Source organism: Vespula pensylvanica, chromosome 18 (genome assembly GCF_014466175.1).
Source record: "Vespula pensylvanica isolate Volc-1 chromosome 18, ASM1446617v1, whole genome shotgun sequence".
NCBI classification, from domain to species: Eukaryota; Metazoa; Arthropoda; class Insecta; order Hymenoptera; family Vespidae; genus Vespula; species Vespula pensylvanica.
The window spans coordinates 316,365-337,721 of NC_057702.1; the positions used below are offsets into that span (position 1 = coordinate 316,365).

At 43.6% G+C, this 21,357-nt stretch overlaps 1 protein-coding gene across 5 annotated transcripts in view; it reads left to right on the forward strand.

The window, feature by feature from the left end:
• LOC122635543 (mushroom body large-type Kenyon cell-specific protein 1) overlaps positions 1-20,731 on the forward strand; it is a 34,125-nt gene extending 13,394 nt beyond the window's left edge. Inside the window, exons 2-10 of one of the 5 annotated variants that reach the window (XM_043825870.1) lie at positions 1,054-2,164; positions 2,298-2,636; positions 2,914-3,153; positions 3,301-3,380; positions 4,874-5,276; positions 6,425-6,469; positions 7,396-7,636; positions 7,715-8,657; positions 8,759-20,731. In XM_043825870.1, the coding sequence (XP_043681805.1) occupies positions 1,054-2,164; positions 2,298-2,636; positions 2,914-3,153; positions 3,301-3,380; positions 4,874-5,276; positions 6,425-6,469; positions 7,396-7,636; positions 7,715-8,657; positions 8,759-10,178 (4,822 nt within the window). In that variant the 3' untranslated portion in view covers positions 10,179-20,731. The remainder of the gene's footprint in view (positions 1-1,053; positions 2,165-2,297; positions 2,637-2,913; positions 3,154-3,300; positions 3,381-4,873; positions 5,277-6,424; positions 6,470-7,395; positions 7,637-7,714; positions 8,658-8,758) is intronic. The other 4 variants (XM_043825867.1, XM_043825871.1, XM_043825872.1 and 1 more) reach the window with 4 other exon arrangements.
• Positions 20,732-21,357: the final 626 nt, after the last annotated feature.

Here is a 21,357-nt window from a genome sequence, read left to right on the forward strand (position 1 = left end):
ACTACATTTTAAATGACTGCAGCGAAGGGGTAGACCGCCCTTAATGACTGCGAATATTTCGTGGAGAGGGAATGAAAGCGTATGCGCATGAGAAAGAGATAGATGGATAGAGCGATAGATAGATAGAGAGAGAGAGAGAGAGAGAGAGAGAGAGAGAGAGAGAAGGACAAAATCAATTTAGCGAGAAATAAAGGCGGCAGCCATGAAAAATCGCTTCGATCTGCACGTGCACGCGAGGAAGTTCGGTGTGTGCGTAGATATGCGTGTGCGGAGTCGCGCGTCACGAAGAAACGATGCGCACGCGCGTTTACGTATGCACGCGCGTTTCTCTTTCGATGCATACGGAGCGATGCAGATTTCTGCTCGAGTATTCGGAGTCAACCAAACTGGCGAGTAGTACATGTAAGACGATGCGTCGTCGCATTAGCGGTAAACGTTTTACCAAGAAAACGTCGATTAGATTTTGTTCGAGGACGAAAAGAAAATGTTACTTAAAATGTTGTCCACGTCGATCTTGGAAAATGTCAAGTAGGATCAAAGGATCGTATGGAAGACCTAGGGTTCGAATTCGGGCAAATCCATCGGCCGCATTTTCGTAGGGTTGCGAATTAATCGTCAAGTATGATATCTCGGAAGGTCCATGCCGCAGCGACAAAACGACGGAAGGCAAGAGGAAGTAACAAATATCGCGTCCTATTAAGGTCTCGTAATGACAATTAAAGAACCGTTATCACGGAGGCAAAAGCAACGCTACAGTTTGTTGCTTTTCGACGTTTCAGTCCTGGCAGCAGCATGACGCGTCACGTCGCCGCGATAACGGCGCCGACTATTCGGCTTTTCGATAAGAGCGCTGCTAAAAGAAAATATTCGCTATCGGCCTCTTGGCTCTTTCCCTATCGGTACTTGCGGTGAGCCATCGAAAGTGGTATGCGAGTTTCTCCGTGAACTCCATATCTAGCAATTTGGAGGCTGCTTTCTCGATATCTTTGGTCGTCATTGATTTATTATAAGCAGGGCTAGAAATTAAGCAGCGCTCATCATTGTTTGATGTAGTTGCGGTGGTGTCGCAGGTCTGGAACGAGTAGCGGAGGAGTTGATGGGCCGTAGGAGATGGAAGCAATATCAGGACACCCTGTACAGCGGCACGCGCATCAGCGAATCAACGACGACGACGACGACAGCGGCACAGCCCCTCCATCGGCTTTACCCGGCGTTGTCACCGTCTTGCAATCCGGTGCTCGGAAATCTGGGCCAGATCGGGCCAGCTCACCTGCTTCATCCAGCGCCGTCGCCAACCGTTACGCCGGCAGGAGCTACGACGGTTCTTGCGACGGGTTTAGCGACGGGCCTGGCAACAGGGGTGACGACGGGGGTAGCGACGGGGGTCGCTACGGGGGTGGCAGGAGTGCCTGGGAGCTTGGTCGCTGCCACGGCTACGACGGCCACCGTCGTACCCACGATCGGTCACCTCAAACAGGACGTCTCTTCTCTTCAGAGGCATCATCCTCAGAATCATCATCATCATCGACATCCTCACTCTCATCTCCACACGCCGTCCTTGCTGGCCCAGGATCAGCTCTATCAGCAAAAGCAGCAGCAGCAGCAGCAGCAAGAAGAATCCAGACGTTTGAGACCGGAGGAAATAAAGATCGAAGCGGACGAAGAAGAGTCCGTAGAAGCCAGTGGTGGTGGTGGTGGTGGTGGTATCGTCGTACGAGAGAACGCGAGGACAACGGATTTGGCGACGAGTACGACCTCGACGCAAACGACGAATACGGGTACGGTGACGACGACGTCGACGACGACGACAACGACGGCAACGACGACCACGACCACGACCACGACGAGCACGTCGACGATAACGTGCGTCGCGACGTCGACCGCATCGGCTACATCGACGAATCTGCTCTCGTCGAGAAGACGGCGTCGAGCGAGAAGACAAAACGACGGGGAGGAGGCCGACGAGGCCGAGGAGGAGGAGGAGGGAGAGGAGGAGGAAGGGAACGAGGAGGAGGATTCGAGGACGCGAGAGGAACCGGAAAAGCGGTTGAAACTCGACGAGGACGTCGATAGGTCCGTCAGTCCTCACAGAACGGATATAGAACGAGCGTCTCGCAATCCTTCGGCTACCAACGGCACGGACGACAACGCGGAAGGGACCAAGGTACTGTGTCAAATACATAAATTTCCTCTAGATAATCGTTCGTTCGTTCGAAGCTTTTGAAACTCTCGAGGGAGTATTTCGCACGGACCCCGAGTAAATTCCTCGAATGAATTGTTCTTTGGGTCGAACGCAGGAACGGACAGGGGAGCTCGCGTTGGAACGGATACCAGTGACGCAAGCTTTACTGAGAGTAAAAAAAGAAGAGGAGTTACAGGAGGCGCCAGGTTTAGGAATCGAAAGGACGACGACACCGGCATCCGATTCGGAAGGGACCAGAAGAGTCGGAGGAGCTGGCGGGGGTGGTGGTTGCGGTGTCATCTCGAACGAGGCTGAAATCACGGCGAAAACTATCGTTCCGCCGTTTCTTCTAGCGAGTCGACGCACGAGTCCACCGCCGGAAGATTGGAAGCCTCTCGACAAGTGCTACTTCTGCCTCGATGGCAAGCTGCCCCACGACGATCAAGCGCCGCTCGTAAGTAACCACTTTGATATCGAACCTTTCTTAGATATCTCGTTCGTCGAATCGAAAGTCCTTCTCCTCGCGAAGATTTACTTTCATATCGCGATACGAAAAAGCGATGGACGTCTTTGCCAATAACTTTCTCAGCTAGCCAGCCAGGCTATCTTCTCTCAATCCACTTTGATCGCTTTGACGTTACCTCGGGCTTTATAAAAGATTCAGAAAGACGACTTGTTAGAAATTCATCGAGAAATACAATACATATAAATGATCCGTTCGATGTCCTCAGAGTCCACAGAGCGACAGCAGCAGTAGTTCGCGATCGGTGGAGTCACCGATGTCGGTCCAAGTCGACCCAATGGCGGCGTCCGTCGTCGCGGCCGCTCTCAGCGGTACTTACCCGACTTTATTGCCTCAGTGGTGCTTACCACCAAGAGAGGCACCTCTCGTCGGGGTACAGGCTCATCAGGACAGTGCCACGTCGGTCGATCAACCACTCGATCTCTCGGCGAAACCGAAAAATTCTCAGGTGAGAGCCGTACCCCGCTCGAGTTTTCTTTCATCTTTCTTTTCTTTTTTTCTTTTTTTTTTTCTTCCTTTCTTCTTCTTCTTTTTTTTCTTCTTTTTTTTCCCGATCCATCACCCGGATTATTGATTCTTGTTTCTTTCGTTACAGGATAACAACATATCTCCCCTGGAACAACAGAAAATACCTCTGAGGATGCCCACGGGTATCGACTCCAAGAGCATCTTCAAGTAAGTCACTTTAAAGGAATTCACTCCGAGAGCGTTCGTTCACCGATATCCGTCGAGATTCTCGTGAAAGAAAGAGAGAGGTGGGGAGAGGAGGGACGGTAAAAGAATAGTAACACGAGAGAGAGAGAGAGAGAGAGAGAAAAGGAGGGAAAGCGACTCGACTCAAAGCCGTACGTTGCCCTCGTGTTTTCGCTCTTTTCCCCCGCGGAACATTTTGCGCGTCAAATTTTTATCGTCTTCTATTATTAGTTCAGTCGCAATCTGCACCTCACCCGACACATCGAGAAAGCGTAAAGTACTACCTCGCTTATGTCGCGTATGCCACATAGAAAGAGAGAGAAGAGAGAGAGAGAGAGGGAGGGGGGGGGCAGAGAGAGAGAAGCAGCGAGAGAAAGAGCGAAAGAGGCACCCGGTCGCCTAACGACGCAATTAATGATAAGATAGCCCGTCGACGAAACTGTGACACGTCAAAATTAGACTTTACGGAAAGTAGTCTGAAAATATTTCTTTTCGGTCAAACGTACGATACTTTTGGAGCCTAAAGAAAATATTAGCAAAGCGCGAGTATGGTTTTATCAGGTGCGTGTTAACGCTAGATCCATGCAACCTGTCAATTTGACAGATTTCCGATTTCGTACTCAACGGTCTGGAACTATCGAACTCGTAATATCATAGCCCCGATGTTTTTCTCCTCGGGTATTCGAATGCGATACTTTCGTCTAAGAATACAGGTGTCATCAGGAATTCACATTTTGCCAATCAAAATCGTCTTTCGTCGGGAACGAATTGGCAAGAATAGCTGTATCGAGCCACATTGCTTTTCAAGCCGGACGAAATACACTTTTATCTGTTTGCCCCGCTGTGCGACAACGAGGCAGCAGGTCGACGAACTCGATATTACTGTTAAAGGGGCTCGAATCGTAGCGTCTCGTCATCGGCTCGCAGCTACTCCTCGCAACTAATCTTATCTCGCTGTTTCGCGAGACATTCGATATTTGACGGGTGCCTCGGCCAAAATTGTCGAAATTCTTGCGACGTCGGGACAAAGTAAGCTCGATTACAAGAAGAATTTACTTTTTGCAATAAGCACGTGTACGGGAATGGAGAACCACATGGTCGTTTGATAGGTATTGGGTATCCCGAGTTAAGTTACGAGATATGTATGCACGTGATAGAAGAAAGAAGGGATAACTTAACGACTAACTTGATTACGAAAACCAGCCGAACTGTTAAGTCACCGTAGTCTTGGCCCTGTTGCCGTAGGCAGATTGCAAACTCGTTTGATCCGATTCCCCTTCGCGCTCTCTCTCTCTCTCTCTCTCTCTCTCTCTCACCCCTCTCTCCAAACCCCAGTTACATAATCGTCGGAAATGAACCGTCACCGAGTAGAACTCACGTTGAAAGGATGATAGAAACTCAAACGTTGGGAGAGATCGATAGGTTCTTATCCTCGAAAGAGCAAGGTCTATAGACGACGTGGTGTTCCGTTTCAGCTCGTGTTACCGCGCGAAACCGCGTATTGCCGTGCCGGTGACGGCAGCAGCGGCGGCTGTAGCGGCGGCGGCAGTGGTGGGTGCAGGGGGTAGCGTCAGCCGGAAGACTTACACCGAGGAGGAACTACAGGCTGCCCTAAGGGACATTCAGAGTGGAAAACTCGGCACGCGAAGGGCAGCCGTGATTTATGGGATACCACGAAGCACCCTACGCAACAAGGTCTACAAGCTTGCGATGGAGCGCGAAAGGGATGCGTCCCTCTCTAGCACCCATTCACACCCTCACGAGTCCGGCGCCCCAGCCACTACCACCACCACCATCACCACCACCACCACCATCACCACTACAACACCACCAAATACGACCCAAAACGCGACCACTCCGCCCCCGCAAGTGGATGAGGTAGGTTTTGGGGACAGAAATCGAGTAAGAAGCATTATTCGGATGATGGGTTGTTTGTTTGTGAGAGAATGATTGAAATGGAAGGAGAGGTCGCGACATTTTCGATATATCGAACGAATGTCTGACAACTTACGTTCTTCTTCGATCGTACTCATCAAACGTTTGATTAGTTGTTCTTCAAGAAACGATGAGACGATTAACTAGAATTTATTTTGTAGAATTCTAGTTTCTCTCTTAGAATCCCCGCTTCTAAGTAAGCGTATCTGCGAATACCTTTGGTTTGACATTCTCCCTTAAAAGCTCTCCGCCGAGAGAATACGATGCCTTGTAGAACGCAAATTGACACGTTAACTTGACTTAGGTTTCTACGGATATTGCTAGGAAATCGGCCGAAAGAAACTTCGGTTCACGACCTTGCCGAATCCCTTTGATCTCGAACAGAATTCGTTGCGGGACGACTAATTGTTTCGGCTTTGTTTTTAAGGACGAACGTAAGAAATTCATTCTCGATGTTTGCGCATGACGGGACTTTTTAATACTTTTCATCGTTCTCCTTCCTTATCGATCCAAACATTTTTGTAAATATGATAAAAGTTCAGGGATCGAAGGATCAGCACAGATTGCACGATAGAGCACCACTCGAATACACCCGATCGATCTCGTTGTATTTCTTTCTCCCTGAGAGTTATTCTTTTTGGTTCGGAAAATTTTTTGGTTCGGTCTCACGAAAGGGTGGAAACAAAGAAATACGTGAGAGTATGAAAGAGCTTTTGTCGAGTTTTGCGTACGGTCTATTAGCATTTAATAGTAAGCGTGGTTTTGGTTAGGAAGAACGAACGAGCTTCCCCAAAACATACCTCTTGCACGGCGATCGTAGAATTCGCTCGTTTCTTACGAATCAAAGATTTTTTTTCTTCATTCGTCGTCGACATTCGTTTATCGATTATTCGCATAGCTCGTTAAACTGAAAGGACCAGTCGACTCGACTCGCGTTTAGCCATGTCGAAAACACGATTCGATCATCGACACGTACGATTTTTTGAGAAAAAACTAGATCCGTGCGATTCTTCGCCGGTCGCCGTGACGCTCGGTAGTGTCCAATGTTTTCTGCATGGGCTGTTTAACTTTGTTTGTCTCACTATTTGTAGTTTAACACGCGGCCACTCGGCGTTCGCGAGGTTGCAAGACTCGAGGTAAGTTTTTGGGAAGATCCTTTTGTCTACGAGAAGGGAACTGGCTAAGTGGAACAAATCGCGAAGCTTTCTGCTCTGTGATCCTTCTTGATCTTTTTTTTTCCATTTTTTCTTTTAAACGTATCAAATCGCAAAAAGACATGCATGTTAAAAGGGAACGTTTTGATCTCTGCGACCAGAACGATCTATTATTTTCCAGCCATTTCCAGCTAATCTCTTAATTACCGAGTCATTCTAACATCTTACAAATTCGATTCCATTCGATCATTTCCGATTACGTTTAACTGCATGTGACAGATAATAACTTTGGGAAGGTAAGTCACGATCCTTCTCGCCCAAACGCGACATTTTCTTGATAGATTTTCGTCGGTGCATGGTCGTTTGCAACAGCGGCTCGTTCATTTTCTTAAAAAAAAAAAAAAGAAATCAATCTTTCGTAGGATCCGAAAACGAGTATCTTTGGATACGCTTTGCCACATGCGAACGTTTACTCGTTGACAGTTCCTGCATGACGCTTGGCTACTTTGCATTTAATAAAACGATAATGGTATATTTACAAAGACATTCAGATACTGATACAAAATACGAAGACACGTACACGAAACACGTAAGCATACCTCTCGACGAAGTACGTTCGAGTCTTTAAAAGAAGATTCTATGAGATGTAAAACGTAAATTATTCCAGTACGATTTCTAAGATAGAGAGAGAGAGGAAGAAAAGAGAAAGAAAATGGTTCTGGGGATGGGAAGGGGGTGCGAGAAGGAAAGAAAGAGGGGGAGAGAGAGAGAGAGAGAGAGAGACTGAGAGAGACTGAGAGAGCAAGCATACTACTTTCCTCGAGAGGGGATTTTACTCCAGGCACAAATTTCTTTTCTCCATTGACAAGAAAGATCCAGGAAAAATATTAAAGCGAACGTTTCAACAGGTGGACGAGAAGGAACTATCGGGAGCGGAAGAGGAAAAAGAGGTCGAGAAGGCACTCCTGAAACCTTTGTTGTCGTTGGAAGACCTAGTAAGGTTTTCCGCGCTCGAAGGTAGCGGTGGAGATTCCCTGAGGACTCTGCTTCAGCGAGGACAGGATGCGGGTCAGGAATGGCCGGGTTTGGAGCACGCAAACATTGGTCCGTACATTCAAAAAATGTTGGCCGCGGCAGCACCGTTCAAAGGTAAAAGAAACGTCGGCCAAGGTCTAGGGGAGAGCGTTAGATGCGATCTCGGTAATTTCGTTGGTAATTCGTTATTAGGAATAGAAACGCAAGACTACCGCATTCCGGAGGTGATGAGGAGGTTAATGAGCGAGGATAAGAGATTGAGTAAGAGCGTGAACGGAGATCAAGGACAGGCGCAGCATCAGCAACAACAGCAGCTTCAACATCATCAGCATCATCATCATTCGGTATCGGCGGTGGGGCATCAACAGAGTAGTGGGCCGCAAACGGGCGTGCAATCGGTGACGCAACAGCAAACGCATCAACATCTCCGGGCACCGATGACCAACGATGATTTTAATCCGAGCATCGAGGAAGAGGCGAGCGATAGTGCTCAAGGCAGAGCAATATTGAAGATTCCGTCCTACAAGCCAGCGAGTACGCCAGGTTGTTCGAGTAACAAGAACGGCGAACCGACCTCGGCTGCTTTCGCTCAGGGATTCGCGGCAACGGCTTCGAGTCCGAATCTTCTGGAACGTGCTAGCCCGGCGTTCTCGGGGACGAGCAGCCCGACGAACTCCCTGGTCGGCAAGGCGGTGCCTGTTAATTTTCGTGACGTCATCGCGAAGAGCATCAGCGTCAAGTTCCAAGAAGGACAACAGGCGGGCGTCACAGCTGGATTAGCGGCTTGTCAAGGGAGTACGGTGGTGCAGCCGCAGCAACCGATGATGCCCGAGCCGAGTCCATTCAAGAGGGGCCGTTACACGCCACCTCAGCCGGCGCCACCTGTCCAACAAGCGCAACAGAATAAGCCGCAAAGTCAGGAGGCCAACAAGCCGAAACCCGGTACCGGTGGTAAAGGAACCAGACCAAAACGCGGAAAGTATAGGAATTACGATAGAGATAGTCTCGTAGAAGCCGTGCGCGCGGTTCAACGAGGCGAGATGAGTGTTCATCGAGCTGGCAGCTACTACGGCGTGCCGCATTCCACCCTCGAGTACAAAGTTAAAGAACGCCATCTCATGAGGCCACGCAAGAGGTAATCTTAAACTGATAAATTTATACGCGCTTGCATACGAGTCTTGCTTGCGTTCCTCTAGCCGAAATTCCTTCCTCTCCCTTTCTATCTATCGCTTGTAGGGACCAGAAGCAACCGGACGACAAGACGAAAGACGGAACGAGTACGACGACGGCGGCAGCGGCGGCTGCAGCCGCGGCGGCGGCTGCTGCCGCGATGAGACCCGGTACGACGGACAAAAAGGCACCGCTGAAGACTCAAAAGCCGTTCGCCCCGGCCAGCGGTATCCCCGGTCCAAACGGACTGAAGATGCCACCGTTCATGGAAGGCATGCCGCACTTACCTTTTCCGCCTTTCAACTTTTGGAGTCCCGCCCCGTTCTTACCTTCGCCGTTCATGCCGGGCGCCGCTAACGTACCTACCATCCTTCCGGAGCAATACTTTGCGTCGCAAAGGATGCGCGGCCTGCAAGAACAACAGAGAAGCGCGGCGATAGTTCAACAACAGCCGCATCAACAGCACTCGCAGCGAGAGAGAGAGGCCGGAGCGACGGTCTCGAGCACGGAAACGCCTGGTACGTCGACCGCGAGAAACGCGACGATCGCGAAGGCACCGAGGGAAATAACGGAGAGCCTTTACGACGGCAGCGGAGCGAACGGAAGTTTCTTGGACAATCTGATAAGGTCGAGCCTCGAGACCGGCATACCCAGGGACCAGCGAGTCTTGACGGAAACGAGAAGTCAACAGCAACAAACGTCGTCGTCGTCGTCCACGTCGTCGTCGTCTTCGTCTCAGCAACAGCAGCAGCAGCAGCAGCAGCAGCAGCAGCAACAGCAACAGCAACAACAGCAACAGCAACAACAGCAACACCCAGAAACGATGAGCGGCAAGGCTCTGATCGATCAGCTATGTAGGAACTCGAGGAGGACACCGTTGCCGCGTATAACGCAAGACAGTAGCGAGGATGAGAGTTATAGGGGACCATCGGGAACCCCCGGTAGACTCGAGAGAGTACCGGAGAGACCGGAGAGGGTACCTACCGTTGATCTCAGCCCGTCGCCCTCCGAGAGGGCTCGTACCGACGACGGCAGCGATCGCTTGACCTCACCGCCAACGCCTCTTTCGATCTCCCGTGCGGGAAGCAGGGACGAGGACAGTACTCGCGATTCGAGGTTAGATCGTGCCAGTAGAGAACGCGAAGTTCATAACGGTGCCGCTCAGGAAGATCGAGGTGCCCTCGGTACGCAGCAACAGCAACAATTGAATCATTACCCGGACTTACACAATCTTTATGCCGTATCAACTGACAAAAAAAGTGCCTGTGATAGTAAGCTTATAGTAGATCATTCGAGCCAGAAGACTCAACAACAGCAACAGCAACAGCAGCAACAGAAGGAATACGCCGCGGTAAGCGGCTTGGTCGTGCAACTGCAGAGGGGCTACAACACCGGCAGCAGCAGGTCCGCCGAGCAAACCAACAGCCAGCAACCGGCGGAACAACGTGGCCCTGTCATCGGTATGGAAGACTCCGTAGAGCAGTAGACGAAAGTCAGTATCAGTTATCAGTAAGGTATAGAATTATGGTAACGCTAATCGGATTTCGAACGGTAAAACCCTTTTTCCATTCGGAAAGCCCTATGTCACGCCTGTCTCACATCCTTGCTATTCGTCCTTGAGCGCGAACAGTTTCGTTCGAATTCGACGATTCGATTCGACGATTCGATTCGACGATTCGATTCGACGACGGTCCACGAGAAAGATCAGGAGACCGTTTGAATGCGTAATACGAGGACTATCCCCGACTTAGGCTCCTAGGCTTCGTTCGAAAACTATACTGTCGAAGAACTATGCTAGAGCACTTCTTCGAGACCTCCCACGACGGAGATCGGTGAAGAACGGTAAGAGAAACGCTTCGGTACGACCGAGTAAACTCGCTATCAATTTTCCAAAGACTCGGTAGAGATCACCAGCCGTGTACGGTGTCCACGCTCTCGGTGCCGATTTTCCTGCGAATTCGGAGCAGACTAACGATAAGATATTGATAAAAGACACGATACGATTTATCCACTACCACTGGCATTGCCGATTGCAATCCTTTCGTACACGTAACGCATACGCTTACAGAGGAATACGAACGAAATCGGTGAATGACACACTGACGGAAAAACACACTAACACGGACGAGAAATACGATTTATAGTAGGGAACACGAAGCAGCGTAGAGGCAACGCGGGCGGATCCGCATACGCGTTGAATTTTTAGGATTCCATTTTCGAGTATGTTGCGAAGAAGCATACTCGTTTGCCGTATACTAATCTATAAGACGATCAATCGTTTAAGATCGAAGCAAAAGGAGAGCTAATGCGTTTTAGGTGAAACGAAGAAAAAAAAAAAGAAAAAAAAAGGATAAGACAAACGACAACAGCGTATTATTTCCTCTATCGATGTAAAACTACCTAATGGAAACTTATTACCTACTATTAACATTACTTAACTCGTAAGGAGCAACATAATTATATAAGGAATGATATATTATATATATATACATATATTTTTGGTCATTACGGACGTATGCGAAATGAGAAACGAGCCAAGGCTTTTTTGGCGCACGTAGGTGACATTTTTTCACAAGGCGACAATATTTCTCTAATCTCAGTTCTCTTAAGGCCGGTGTTCGACGCAAACGCATCATCCCACGTTTAACGAGACGTTGTTTAGCTTGAAACGCGATCGAGAGAAGATAGGAAAGATTTTTTCAAGGAATTCAGGGAAGAAGGATTTCAAAAGGACGTCGTAAAATTCTCTACAATTTTCTAATATCGGACTCGTCAAGCTCCTTTCTTTTATTCTAATCGAGGTTCGAGGAAGAGTCGTGCGAGCGCGTGTGTGCTAGGGAAGGAGAGAGACAAACAGAGAGAGAGAGAGAGAGAGAGAGAGAGCAACTCTTCGAAGGATACCCTTTTATAGTCTGTGACATTAATGGTGCTTCCTGAGGACGACCGGAATACGGATATCCTGGAAATATTTTACAAACTATTAAAATAGGGTATCCTCGAGACATTTCGTTGAGAGTGAAAAGATAGACACGCGTTTTTTAAGGAAAGAATAACAGAATAGACAAAGAGAAAGTTAAAAAAAAAAGAATCACCGTACTCCTTTCAAGGATTTTACGAATCCGAAAGAAATCCTTCTGACGCGATCGTACGTTCCTTGAATTTTCATTTAATAAAAAGGGACGGATTTACGGAGAGTTTCGAAGTGGTAGGAAACATAATTGCAAACGATAAAGAAAGATTCTAACGAACGGGCGAGTCAAGTAAGAAGAAGAGAATGAAAAGAATGTAAAGTTGAAAAGTTTAACGAGAGAGAGACAGAGAGACGGAAAGACGGAGAGAGAGAGAGAGAGAGAGAGAGAGAGAGAGAGAGAGAGAAAACGGGGAATAAAAATTATTGTAGAGGAAACGCGTGCTCTCGACTCGGGTCTTTCTACGTAATACCGAAGTGCAGAAGTACATTTTTCTTAAGCGCGAGTACGCCCGATAACACTTTTTGATACGAATGCAAATTTTCTACTACGTAGAGGAAGAGATACAGCAGCAGCCGCGGCCGCAGCAGCAGCAGCAGCAGCAGCAGTAACGTCGTTGTAGTGATCTCACTCGAATTAGGGTTTCGTTTTTTCACCGGGTTCCACGAATAACGATAATAACGATGACAGACGATGATAACGATGTTGATGATGATGATAATGATGATGATGATGATGATGATGATGATGATGATGATGATGATGATGATGATGATGTCGAATGCGTAGGAGCGAGTCTACGTTTCGGAAAGGTTTGCTTGTTTTTTTGAAAACGTTCTCTCTTTGGCCAGGAGGTTCTCGTAGAAAGATAGATCTCTTCGAGAGATCGTTCATTGATAATTCCATATTAGTATCGCAGTTCGAAATTCGGATTGGAAAGGGACGAAAATATAGAAAACGAAAAAACGACGCTCGTCGTTTCTTTCGTATGATAAATGATCGGTTGGACCAATGGGTGATATTAGTTAGACGGTGTTAGGTGAAATCAAAGTTGGGGAGGGCTTATAAACTTAAAACGAGGAGTGCAAGAGAGCGATGACAGGGACGTAGATATCGCTAATCCGCTTTTCCTCGCGAGTAACGAGTAACGATGACAGAGGAATCGGATAAGAGGTAAGAGGGAGAAAATAAAATGAAACATAGAGGGAGAAAGTGAAAGAGAGAAGAGGTAAGAAATTTAGGAAGGAAGGGAAGAACGATCCACGCACTCATCTCATGACACTATTTTAAGAAAGAATTTAAGAAGGAATAAAGTAACCAAAAGAAAAAAAAAAAAGCAAGCGTAACGACTGAAAGACTTTAGGCTGTATATAAAGTATAAGGCATGTATGTTTGGTGTTTTAAAAATGCAAAAATTCCTTATTAACGAAAAAAAAAAGTTATACCCTATGCGAAAAAAAGTAAACAATGTAAACAAGACTACTCTCTCGGTGTTTTTTGGAACTAAACTTAAAAAATTTGTCCTATTTAAAGGGAAAAAAACAAGTATAAAAGAATAAGGCGTGAGAATAATGATGTAACTCTCTAAAGAAAAAAAAAAAAAAAAAAAAAAAAAAAATACGCGCGTAAAAAGTCAAGTTATTGAGTGTAAACGTTAAGGTCTTCTTAGGGTTAAACGAAACAAAAAGGTGAAAGAAAAAAGCGAAGCAAGCACTAATCACGATCGTGTGTAAAATTTCAAAAATGAATATACCTTCCTTCGCTATCACTGTCCACAGTAATTCCGAAGCGATGCACGTCCTTTCTTCAGTCGACATTTCTCATTCATCCTCCTCCTCGCCTCCCCCCCCCACTCACCCCCGCCCCCGGATCCCCCTTCCTTACTTAGTTTCGTCACAGGAAAAAAAGAAAAAAAGAAACAAAAAAACCAACCACATGATAATTTGTTCGATGTACCGTCATCGTCATCCATTTCGATACCTGAAAATCTTTCGTAAACGTTCGCTAGAACACAAGCAAGCTCGTTTCGCCCCTCATCTTTCGAGGCCTTCATCGTCATCCATTTTCCCCTCATCTTCCCTCCTCACTGCACCCTCCTCGTTCCCTCGTCCAAGCTGCCTCCGGCATCGCCGCGAGTACATTGCTACCATCACCGTCATCAATCACCACCGTCTCGCTATCGTGCCCAGAAGGAAAAGCAACTCAGACCCTTTATAAAAGATTTATCGTTAGATGTGAAAGAAAAGGACAAAAAAAAATTCATGCAGAACTAATATTTATCGTGAGGATGATTGTAAACGTGCGTACGCTAATGATTGTCGTTAATTCAATTACGGTTACGAAGTTGGTCGCGACGTTCGGTGCAATCTATATCGAGAGTTGGATCCCGTGACCTTCGTCCCGCGAGACTCACCAAAAATAATCATTTCAATTTCTTCATTAACAGCCGATGCATTCAATAAAAAATCGTTCGTGCAACGAACAATTCTACTATATTATAATCTTCTTTGCTACGTCGTTTTGTATTTTTTCTTTTTTTTTTTCTTCTTCTTCTTTTTTCTTGTTTTTCTCGTAAAAACGTGAATCTTCTCGAGTTCTCTTTAGGTTGACCATTCGAAGAATATGAAAGTAAAAGTGTAATCGAATCGTTAGCTATATTTGATCCTTTTTTTTCTACCATCCGTTGCACGATCGTCGACTTGCACTTTTTTCGGAGGAGATGGCCGAAAGAGAAGAATTCAAAAGACTAATTCGAGTAAATCATTCGTTAACGTTGCATATGTGTGTCCAATCTACCGTAACACCGGAGGAGACCTGCTGTTGAATTGAGAATGACAAAAGAAGGTAAAAAAAAAGAGGAAAGAAACTAGAACTAGAGTATAATATGCGGTGCGAATAGAAAAATTGTCTCAAAGTGAAATTTTGTCGAACTTCCGGTCGTCTCTTCCACCATCGCGGGCGATGCGCTATTACGATCCGACGAGAGACGGATTGGTCGAAAACGGGGAGGAAAAGAAGAAATCTTTAAGAATTAAAAGAGGATATATTATATTAAAATATCTGTGATGTAAAAAGTAACAAAATTTTGATGTATATTTTTCACAAATTATTGTAACCAGCTAGTGTATATGTGTAAGGATATAACAAGAAAAAAAACTATTATAATTACGGTGTGCGGAAATAAAATGATAAGCGAGGGACTAAAAGGCAAGAAAGAGAAGAGAGCAAGGGTGAGAGAGAGAGAGAAAGAGAGAGAGAGAGCGAGAGAGAGAGAGAGAGAGAGAGAGAGAGAGAATGAAAAAAAGGAGAAAGGAAGTTTAGGGGAATGGAAGCCGCGGTATAACGCGAAATTACGTTGGTCCACACCGGTGGTCAGACGGGACCAAGATGGCGGGCACTGCTCGGAAAACAGTCGGACTAAAAGATTCCTGTTATCTTTTGCCCTTTTCTATTTTCCTTTTCTTTTCGTTCGATCATTCCGCGCGTTCAAAGAAAGGAAAGAAAAATGTACGGCGGGCTCTTCGTTCTTCTCCTTCGATCGGCGACTCGACTGTATCAAAACCAAAATGTTTCTTCTCTTGTTCTCTCTTGTTCTTATTATATTCAGGGAATACAAAAATAATATATATACACACACACACACACACACACACATATTTAAATATATATTTATATATTTATATATATATATATTTAAATATGTATACATCTATATATAAATGTATCAAAGTAAATTCTCTATTTCGCGAGCCGTCGTTCGTACGATCAACGAAGGAGAAGACACGGATTTTTGTTTCATATAAACCGGAAGATTTGGTCCGATTGGCCCTGAAACGACTCGATGTTAGCTACCTCACAGTATCGTCGCACGTTTGGTATATGGTTCGAAGGAAAGATTTCCGTGTGTCTTCGAACGTAAAGAGATCGAGAATTGATCTATAGCATCTCACGCGCGTTTCGATAGCACCGTAATTAGTATTCAGGCCGAATTGGTAATTAGAAGTCTAGCTCTAGTTTTTCCGTGAAAAGAATTATAAAGAAAAAAGAAGAAGAAAAAAAGAAAAGGAAAGTGAAACAAGAAACTCTCTCTTTTTTACATCAAGGTCATCTTCGAAGAGCCTTTCTTTCTATTTTTTAATAATATTAACAGGACAACAAATCGGGCAATTCCATAAAGATGAGAATATTTTTCTAAAGTTCAAAAACCACTCGATCTTTCTCGTCTCTTTCGAACGAAGACATACGGTTTCTTGCCGATGGTGATTCGTACGTAAATGGTCTAAACAGTTCCAAATTGTGCCTAAGTTTCGAGATTACGTTTTTACTACAAGACAAAACGCGAAAACGTTTAGTTCGAACGAGCTCGACCGACGGCGAAACGGTGAACGCGACATGAGAATATAAAAAAAGAGTATTAAAAGAGAAAGAAAAAAAGAAACGAAAGGAATGCTACGATGATTACCTCCGATAAACGTTCCAGGGCCGTCCGGCCGCCATCTTGCGTTCAATTTTACGTTCCGTTTTGTCGAATAAGTGCAATTAGGTACACATAACACGCTCACACCGATACACTCGCGATTACACTCGATTACACCCACACTGATAATACGTACACCAGGCACACACGCACACGAACACACATTTTACATACGTTAAAATGAAAATCTGAAGAAAACGAACTGTTACGCGCTAGGTTACCGTTTTTTAAATTCTATTTTCAATTCACGCATTCTCGAATGTTGGGATTTTCGTGATCAACGAAGAGCTGGCCTGTCGTTCATTATATAGGGACGCGCGTTTAATGACACACTTTAACACACACGACATTTATACAGCATACATCACGCACACTCGTCGCAAGTGAAACCGACGTCGATTCGACCCACGATTCGAAAACCTATCCTTCTTTTTTTCTCCTTCGAATCTAACGTCGATGTGATATTAGATACTTAAATTGATCTAAACTCGACGAAGCCAAATTTCTATTTATTCTAAACCAGTGATCGAGAAGCTTCGAGAAAGTAATCTTTTATCGGATCCTTGGACCTTTCATTCTTTAACATATTTTTCGACTAAATTCGAAGGAACAAGAAAGACAATTCGAGGTTTCGAGCATGCCTGAACCAAACGTAGAAAAGGAGGAAGAAGAAGAAGAAAGAAGATGGTCTCCTCGATCGATCAAAAACTTGGTACCTTCCTGATTGGCTTTAATACGCTCGTATAATTCGTAGGTTCTAGTCATGTAATGACTCTAAAGTAACGAAAAAAAAAAGCAAAAAATAATCAAGAAAAAATATAAAAAAAAATTGAGAGAGTGAGAGTGAGAGAGAGAGAGAGAGAGAGAGAGAGAGAGAGAGAGAGAGAGAGAGAGTGCGAGAGGGAGGAAAAAGTCGACTCTCGAGCGAGTTCGACCATTTATGTATACGCAGATCGATTCGACAAAAAAGGAGACGCAAAGGATAAGATATAGAAAAAAAAAAAAGAGGAAAAAAAGAAAACTATGCGAAAACGACCGATTTGTGTTCAAACGGGTGTGCTCCATCGAATCGGAGATAGTCGTTTCGATGTCGGTTCCAAAGTTCTATTATAAGAGATATACGACGAAGAAAAATCGGAAGATTTCAGCGCGAGAATGGCAAGATTGGGAAGCCAAACGCGCCTCCGACCGGCCGAATTTGCGAAATCCTCCTCGTATCGCGACTGCCTGAGATTTCTTTGCGAAGCTTGCGATTGGCTATCTGTCTGCGTTTGATCTACGGCCTCTTTCCTATTAATGGTAAGATTTTTTCAAAATCGTTTCTCTTCGACATTCCTACCTGCGTATGATCTCTCTGCGATTATTTGTGACAGAATAAAAATCTAAATGCAAACATCAATTTATACGATCGAGCTGATAATGTATTAGTTGAAAATAATCGAGTGTTAAGATACATTTTTATATAATGAAGATAAAGATAAAGATAAAGACAAAGAATGAGGTCGTAGGTCACGTGGAAGAAGCGTTATTCGTCCATCAAAAGGTGATGTATTCTTTAAAGTACAATTACGTCTTGTTCCATATATACGAATCGAAATTACTTTCATGTTCCTATTTCGACGTTTAAGGAAAAGCGAACCATCGATTCTGTTCGCTGTCGGGCGATGGTGTCCTTGTTGAGAGTCGCTGATCTCACTTTTCGCTAACGACCGGTCGGAGATGATCGCGCGGCCGGCATCTCGGTAGTGGGTCAGCCTAGAGAAACTTTTCGAAACTAGTAGGGAAAGAAAAAAAAAATACTAGATAAATGGCGCTGGTACTACAAGACGCGGTGTTAGCGTAACCAGTAGTACTCGTAGTTTAGCGCTTTAGTCGTTTGTATATCGTGTTCTTTTCTAATATTCTCACTATATCAGCCCGATCTCGGCGTGCAATCACTATTAAAAAGAAAACAAAAAAAGAAAAAAACAAAAAAAGAAAAAAAAGAAAGGAAGAAAGGAAGGAAGGAAAGAAGGAAGGAAGGAAGAAAGAAAGAAAGAAAGAAAGAGTAAGATAAATTTTCTCGAAAGGCGCGTCTTTTAATTAATAACATTCGTATCGATTTCCCTGTCGTATAATATATGTAATATAATATAACGTAATGATATTCTTTGTTAAACTCTTGTATACGTATACGTCGTATACGAGTCCTCCGTTTTTGTTCAATCGAATTTCTCTGCTTGCTTTTTCCTTGTTTCATTAAGAATTAGAAGACGAGGATTCGACGTATAATTTCGTAATCTCCAAATATATTTTTTTGTAATACCTGTCTCAACGCGAGGATATTAAAGTATAAGTAAAAAGTATATCGTATGAAACAAATCGACCGGTATTTCCAAGTACGACCAACTAAAGTTACGGACCAAGTACGCTGAAGTTCCGGTAAATCGAATCAAAATAGGAAACAGAAAATGTAGAAAGAAGATGAAGGAGAAGAATGAAACGACGGGGAAAAGATACGACGAAAATGTACAATAATACAAAGAACAAATAGGAGGGCGTATAAACGGAAGAAAATAAAAAAAGAAATTAAAATGATATCCCATGGTACGAGCTCTTTCCTTCTCTCTTCTCGATACAAAAGAGTATACGTATATACCAAGTGCATAGAAAAATGTACGGCACGTGTATGCGCGGCGAGGTCGGACCATTCGTATGCCAGGAAAGATTTTTAAAGCTAAAATAAATCCGAATCGAGGAGAGTTAAATTAATGCGAGAATCCACCCAGATATCTCCGAGCATTCCCCTTTGAATATAAAAAAAAAAAATCACACACACACACACACGCACACACACACGTACACACGTACACACGAGAACAAAAAAAATAAATAAAACTAATCGCCAGCAGCAGCCAGCGACAGCTTCACACCGCAAAATTTTCCGGCAACAAGTTGAAAAAAAAAGAGAAAAGAAAAAAAACATACACACAATGACGTACACAAAAGTAAGAAAGGAGAGAAAAGATAAAAATAGAAAAAGCGAAAAAAAATCAAAAAAAGAAGAGTAGAAAGAAAGAGAAAGAGGAAAGATTTGCTATACGTCAGAATCACCCTCCCCCTTCGGACAACAAGCCCTGCTCCCTCCGTCGGCAAACGCTTTTGCGTAGATCCGCTAAGCGAAATGAAACTAACGATAATAATAATAATAATAATAGGAAGGAATTAAAAAAAATAAATAAATAAAAATCTTCCACGCATTTGCATGCATGGTGCGTGATATTAAAAAAAAAAAAACACAAAAAACAAAAAAAAAGGAGTAAATAAATAAATAAATAAATAAATAAATAAATAAATAAATAAATAAATACATAAATACATAAATGAAAATATAAAATAAAACTAAAAATACGGCAAAAATGTAAACAACACACAGGTACAAATGGTACACATACGCAGTCTGCTCTCTACATAAATGCCGCTGCAAGTGATATTGCAGCTTCCCGATACCAGGTCGTCTCCTTACAGTTAAGGTGGACCGCTCGCATGTCCTTCATTTGCAACCTTTCGTTCTAAGGTAGAAAGAAAAGAAAATGCTCTTTTTATCTCTCTGTCGAGCTCTCCTTGTCTCTATCCCCATCTCCGTCTTTATCTTTTTCTTTCTTTCTATCTTTCGAACAAGGTCACCACTTTTTGAACTATGCGAGCATCAAGGTCCACCCGTGTCTTTCGGGTTGTATACTCGCCCGGACACGAGGAACAAAAACTAACCGGCAACAACACGCAACAAGCGACAATAGACGTTCTCTCATGCGAAGAATCTCGGTGAATGCAGTCGCACGTCGTATCGATCGTACACACTTGCGCGCACACACACGAACCCACACACACGTTTTTTGAGATACTCCGTTTGTTGATAACTCGTACGACTTCTTCGAATATATATTATCGAAGGAAACTATATTCTCTCTTCGTTCTATTACATCTATGTAATATCTATTTCTACTTCTCTACGACTGTCCTTTTTATCAAATAACAGTGCTACTTTGATTAAAAACACTTTATCCTCGATCATAAAAAACGAGAGGATCTTTATCGTGTGAAACGATTTGATGCGACGATTAGGCGACTCGACACCGAAACGTGGTGCCGTGCCACGTAACGAATCTAGAAAATACGGAAAAAACTTAAAAAGCAAAACCTCTGATCTAAATGAAAGAAAGAAAGGTAATGCGTTTAAAGTAATGATGAAAATAAAAAATAAATAAAACGTTGAAAACGTAAAACTAAAGAAAGAAAATAAAAAAAAAACAAAAAGATAAAAAAAAGCGTAAAAATAAAGGTAAAATAATAATAAATCTCTCTACGTCGTATAATTAATTATATCCAATGCAGTGATTCAAAGCGAACGCAGATGCCACGAAGAGCAATGCAATGCAAAGGATCCGTGCCGACTTTTGAGAGTTCGTGCGTGTCTCCATGTTTAGCCTCGCATATACTCTCGACATTTCGGACATAGGCCCCCTCAAATCAAAACCCGCAGTCAGCACAGATGAAGCGTTTTAAGCAAAAAAGCAAAATATATATATATATATACATATATACGTATATATACATATATATATATATAAAAATATATATAAAAATATATTAAAGTGCAGAGAGGAAAGAGGATTAAACAAACTACTATAATAAACACAAGAAAGGTATATATATATATATATATATATATATATATATTATATATATATATACACATTATTATTACTATGATTATGATTATGATTATGATTAATTATTATTATTATTATTATTATTATTATTATTATTATTATTATTATTATTAATATTATTAATATTAATTATTATTATATAAACATACATTAAAGAAAAAATATCATTAATAACACGACAAAAGTACTATATTACTAATATTATTAATTATTATGGTTCTTATTAATAAATTTAAAGAAACAAAATAACATTCCAACCGTCAATGTGCCACACGACTTTTTATATGCTCTTAAAGACAATGTTAGTTGGGAGGGTAAAGGAAGGAAGGAATTAGCGATGAGAGACGAATGTTACTTTGATGCAGAACGCGTAGATCGTCCTAAAGTAGTCATCCTTACATGATTTTTAGAAATAATTTTTTAATGTACGATCCTTTCTACTTTTTTTTATTTTTCTTTTTTTTACGAACAGCGACGTTTCTTCTCACGAAAAGTTTCCGCTGATCC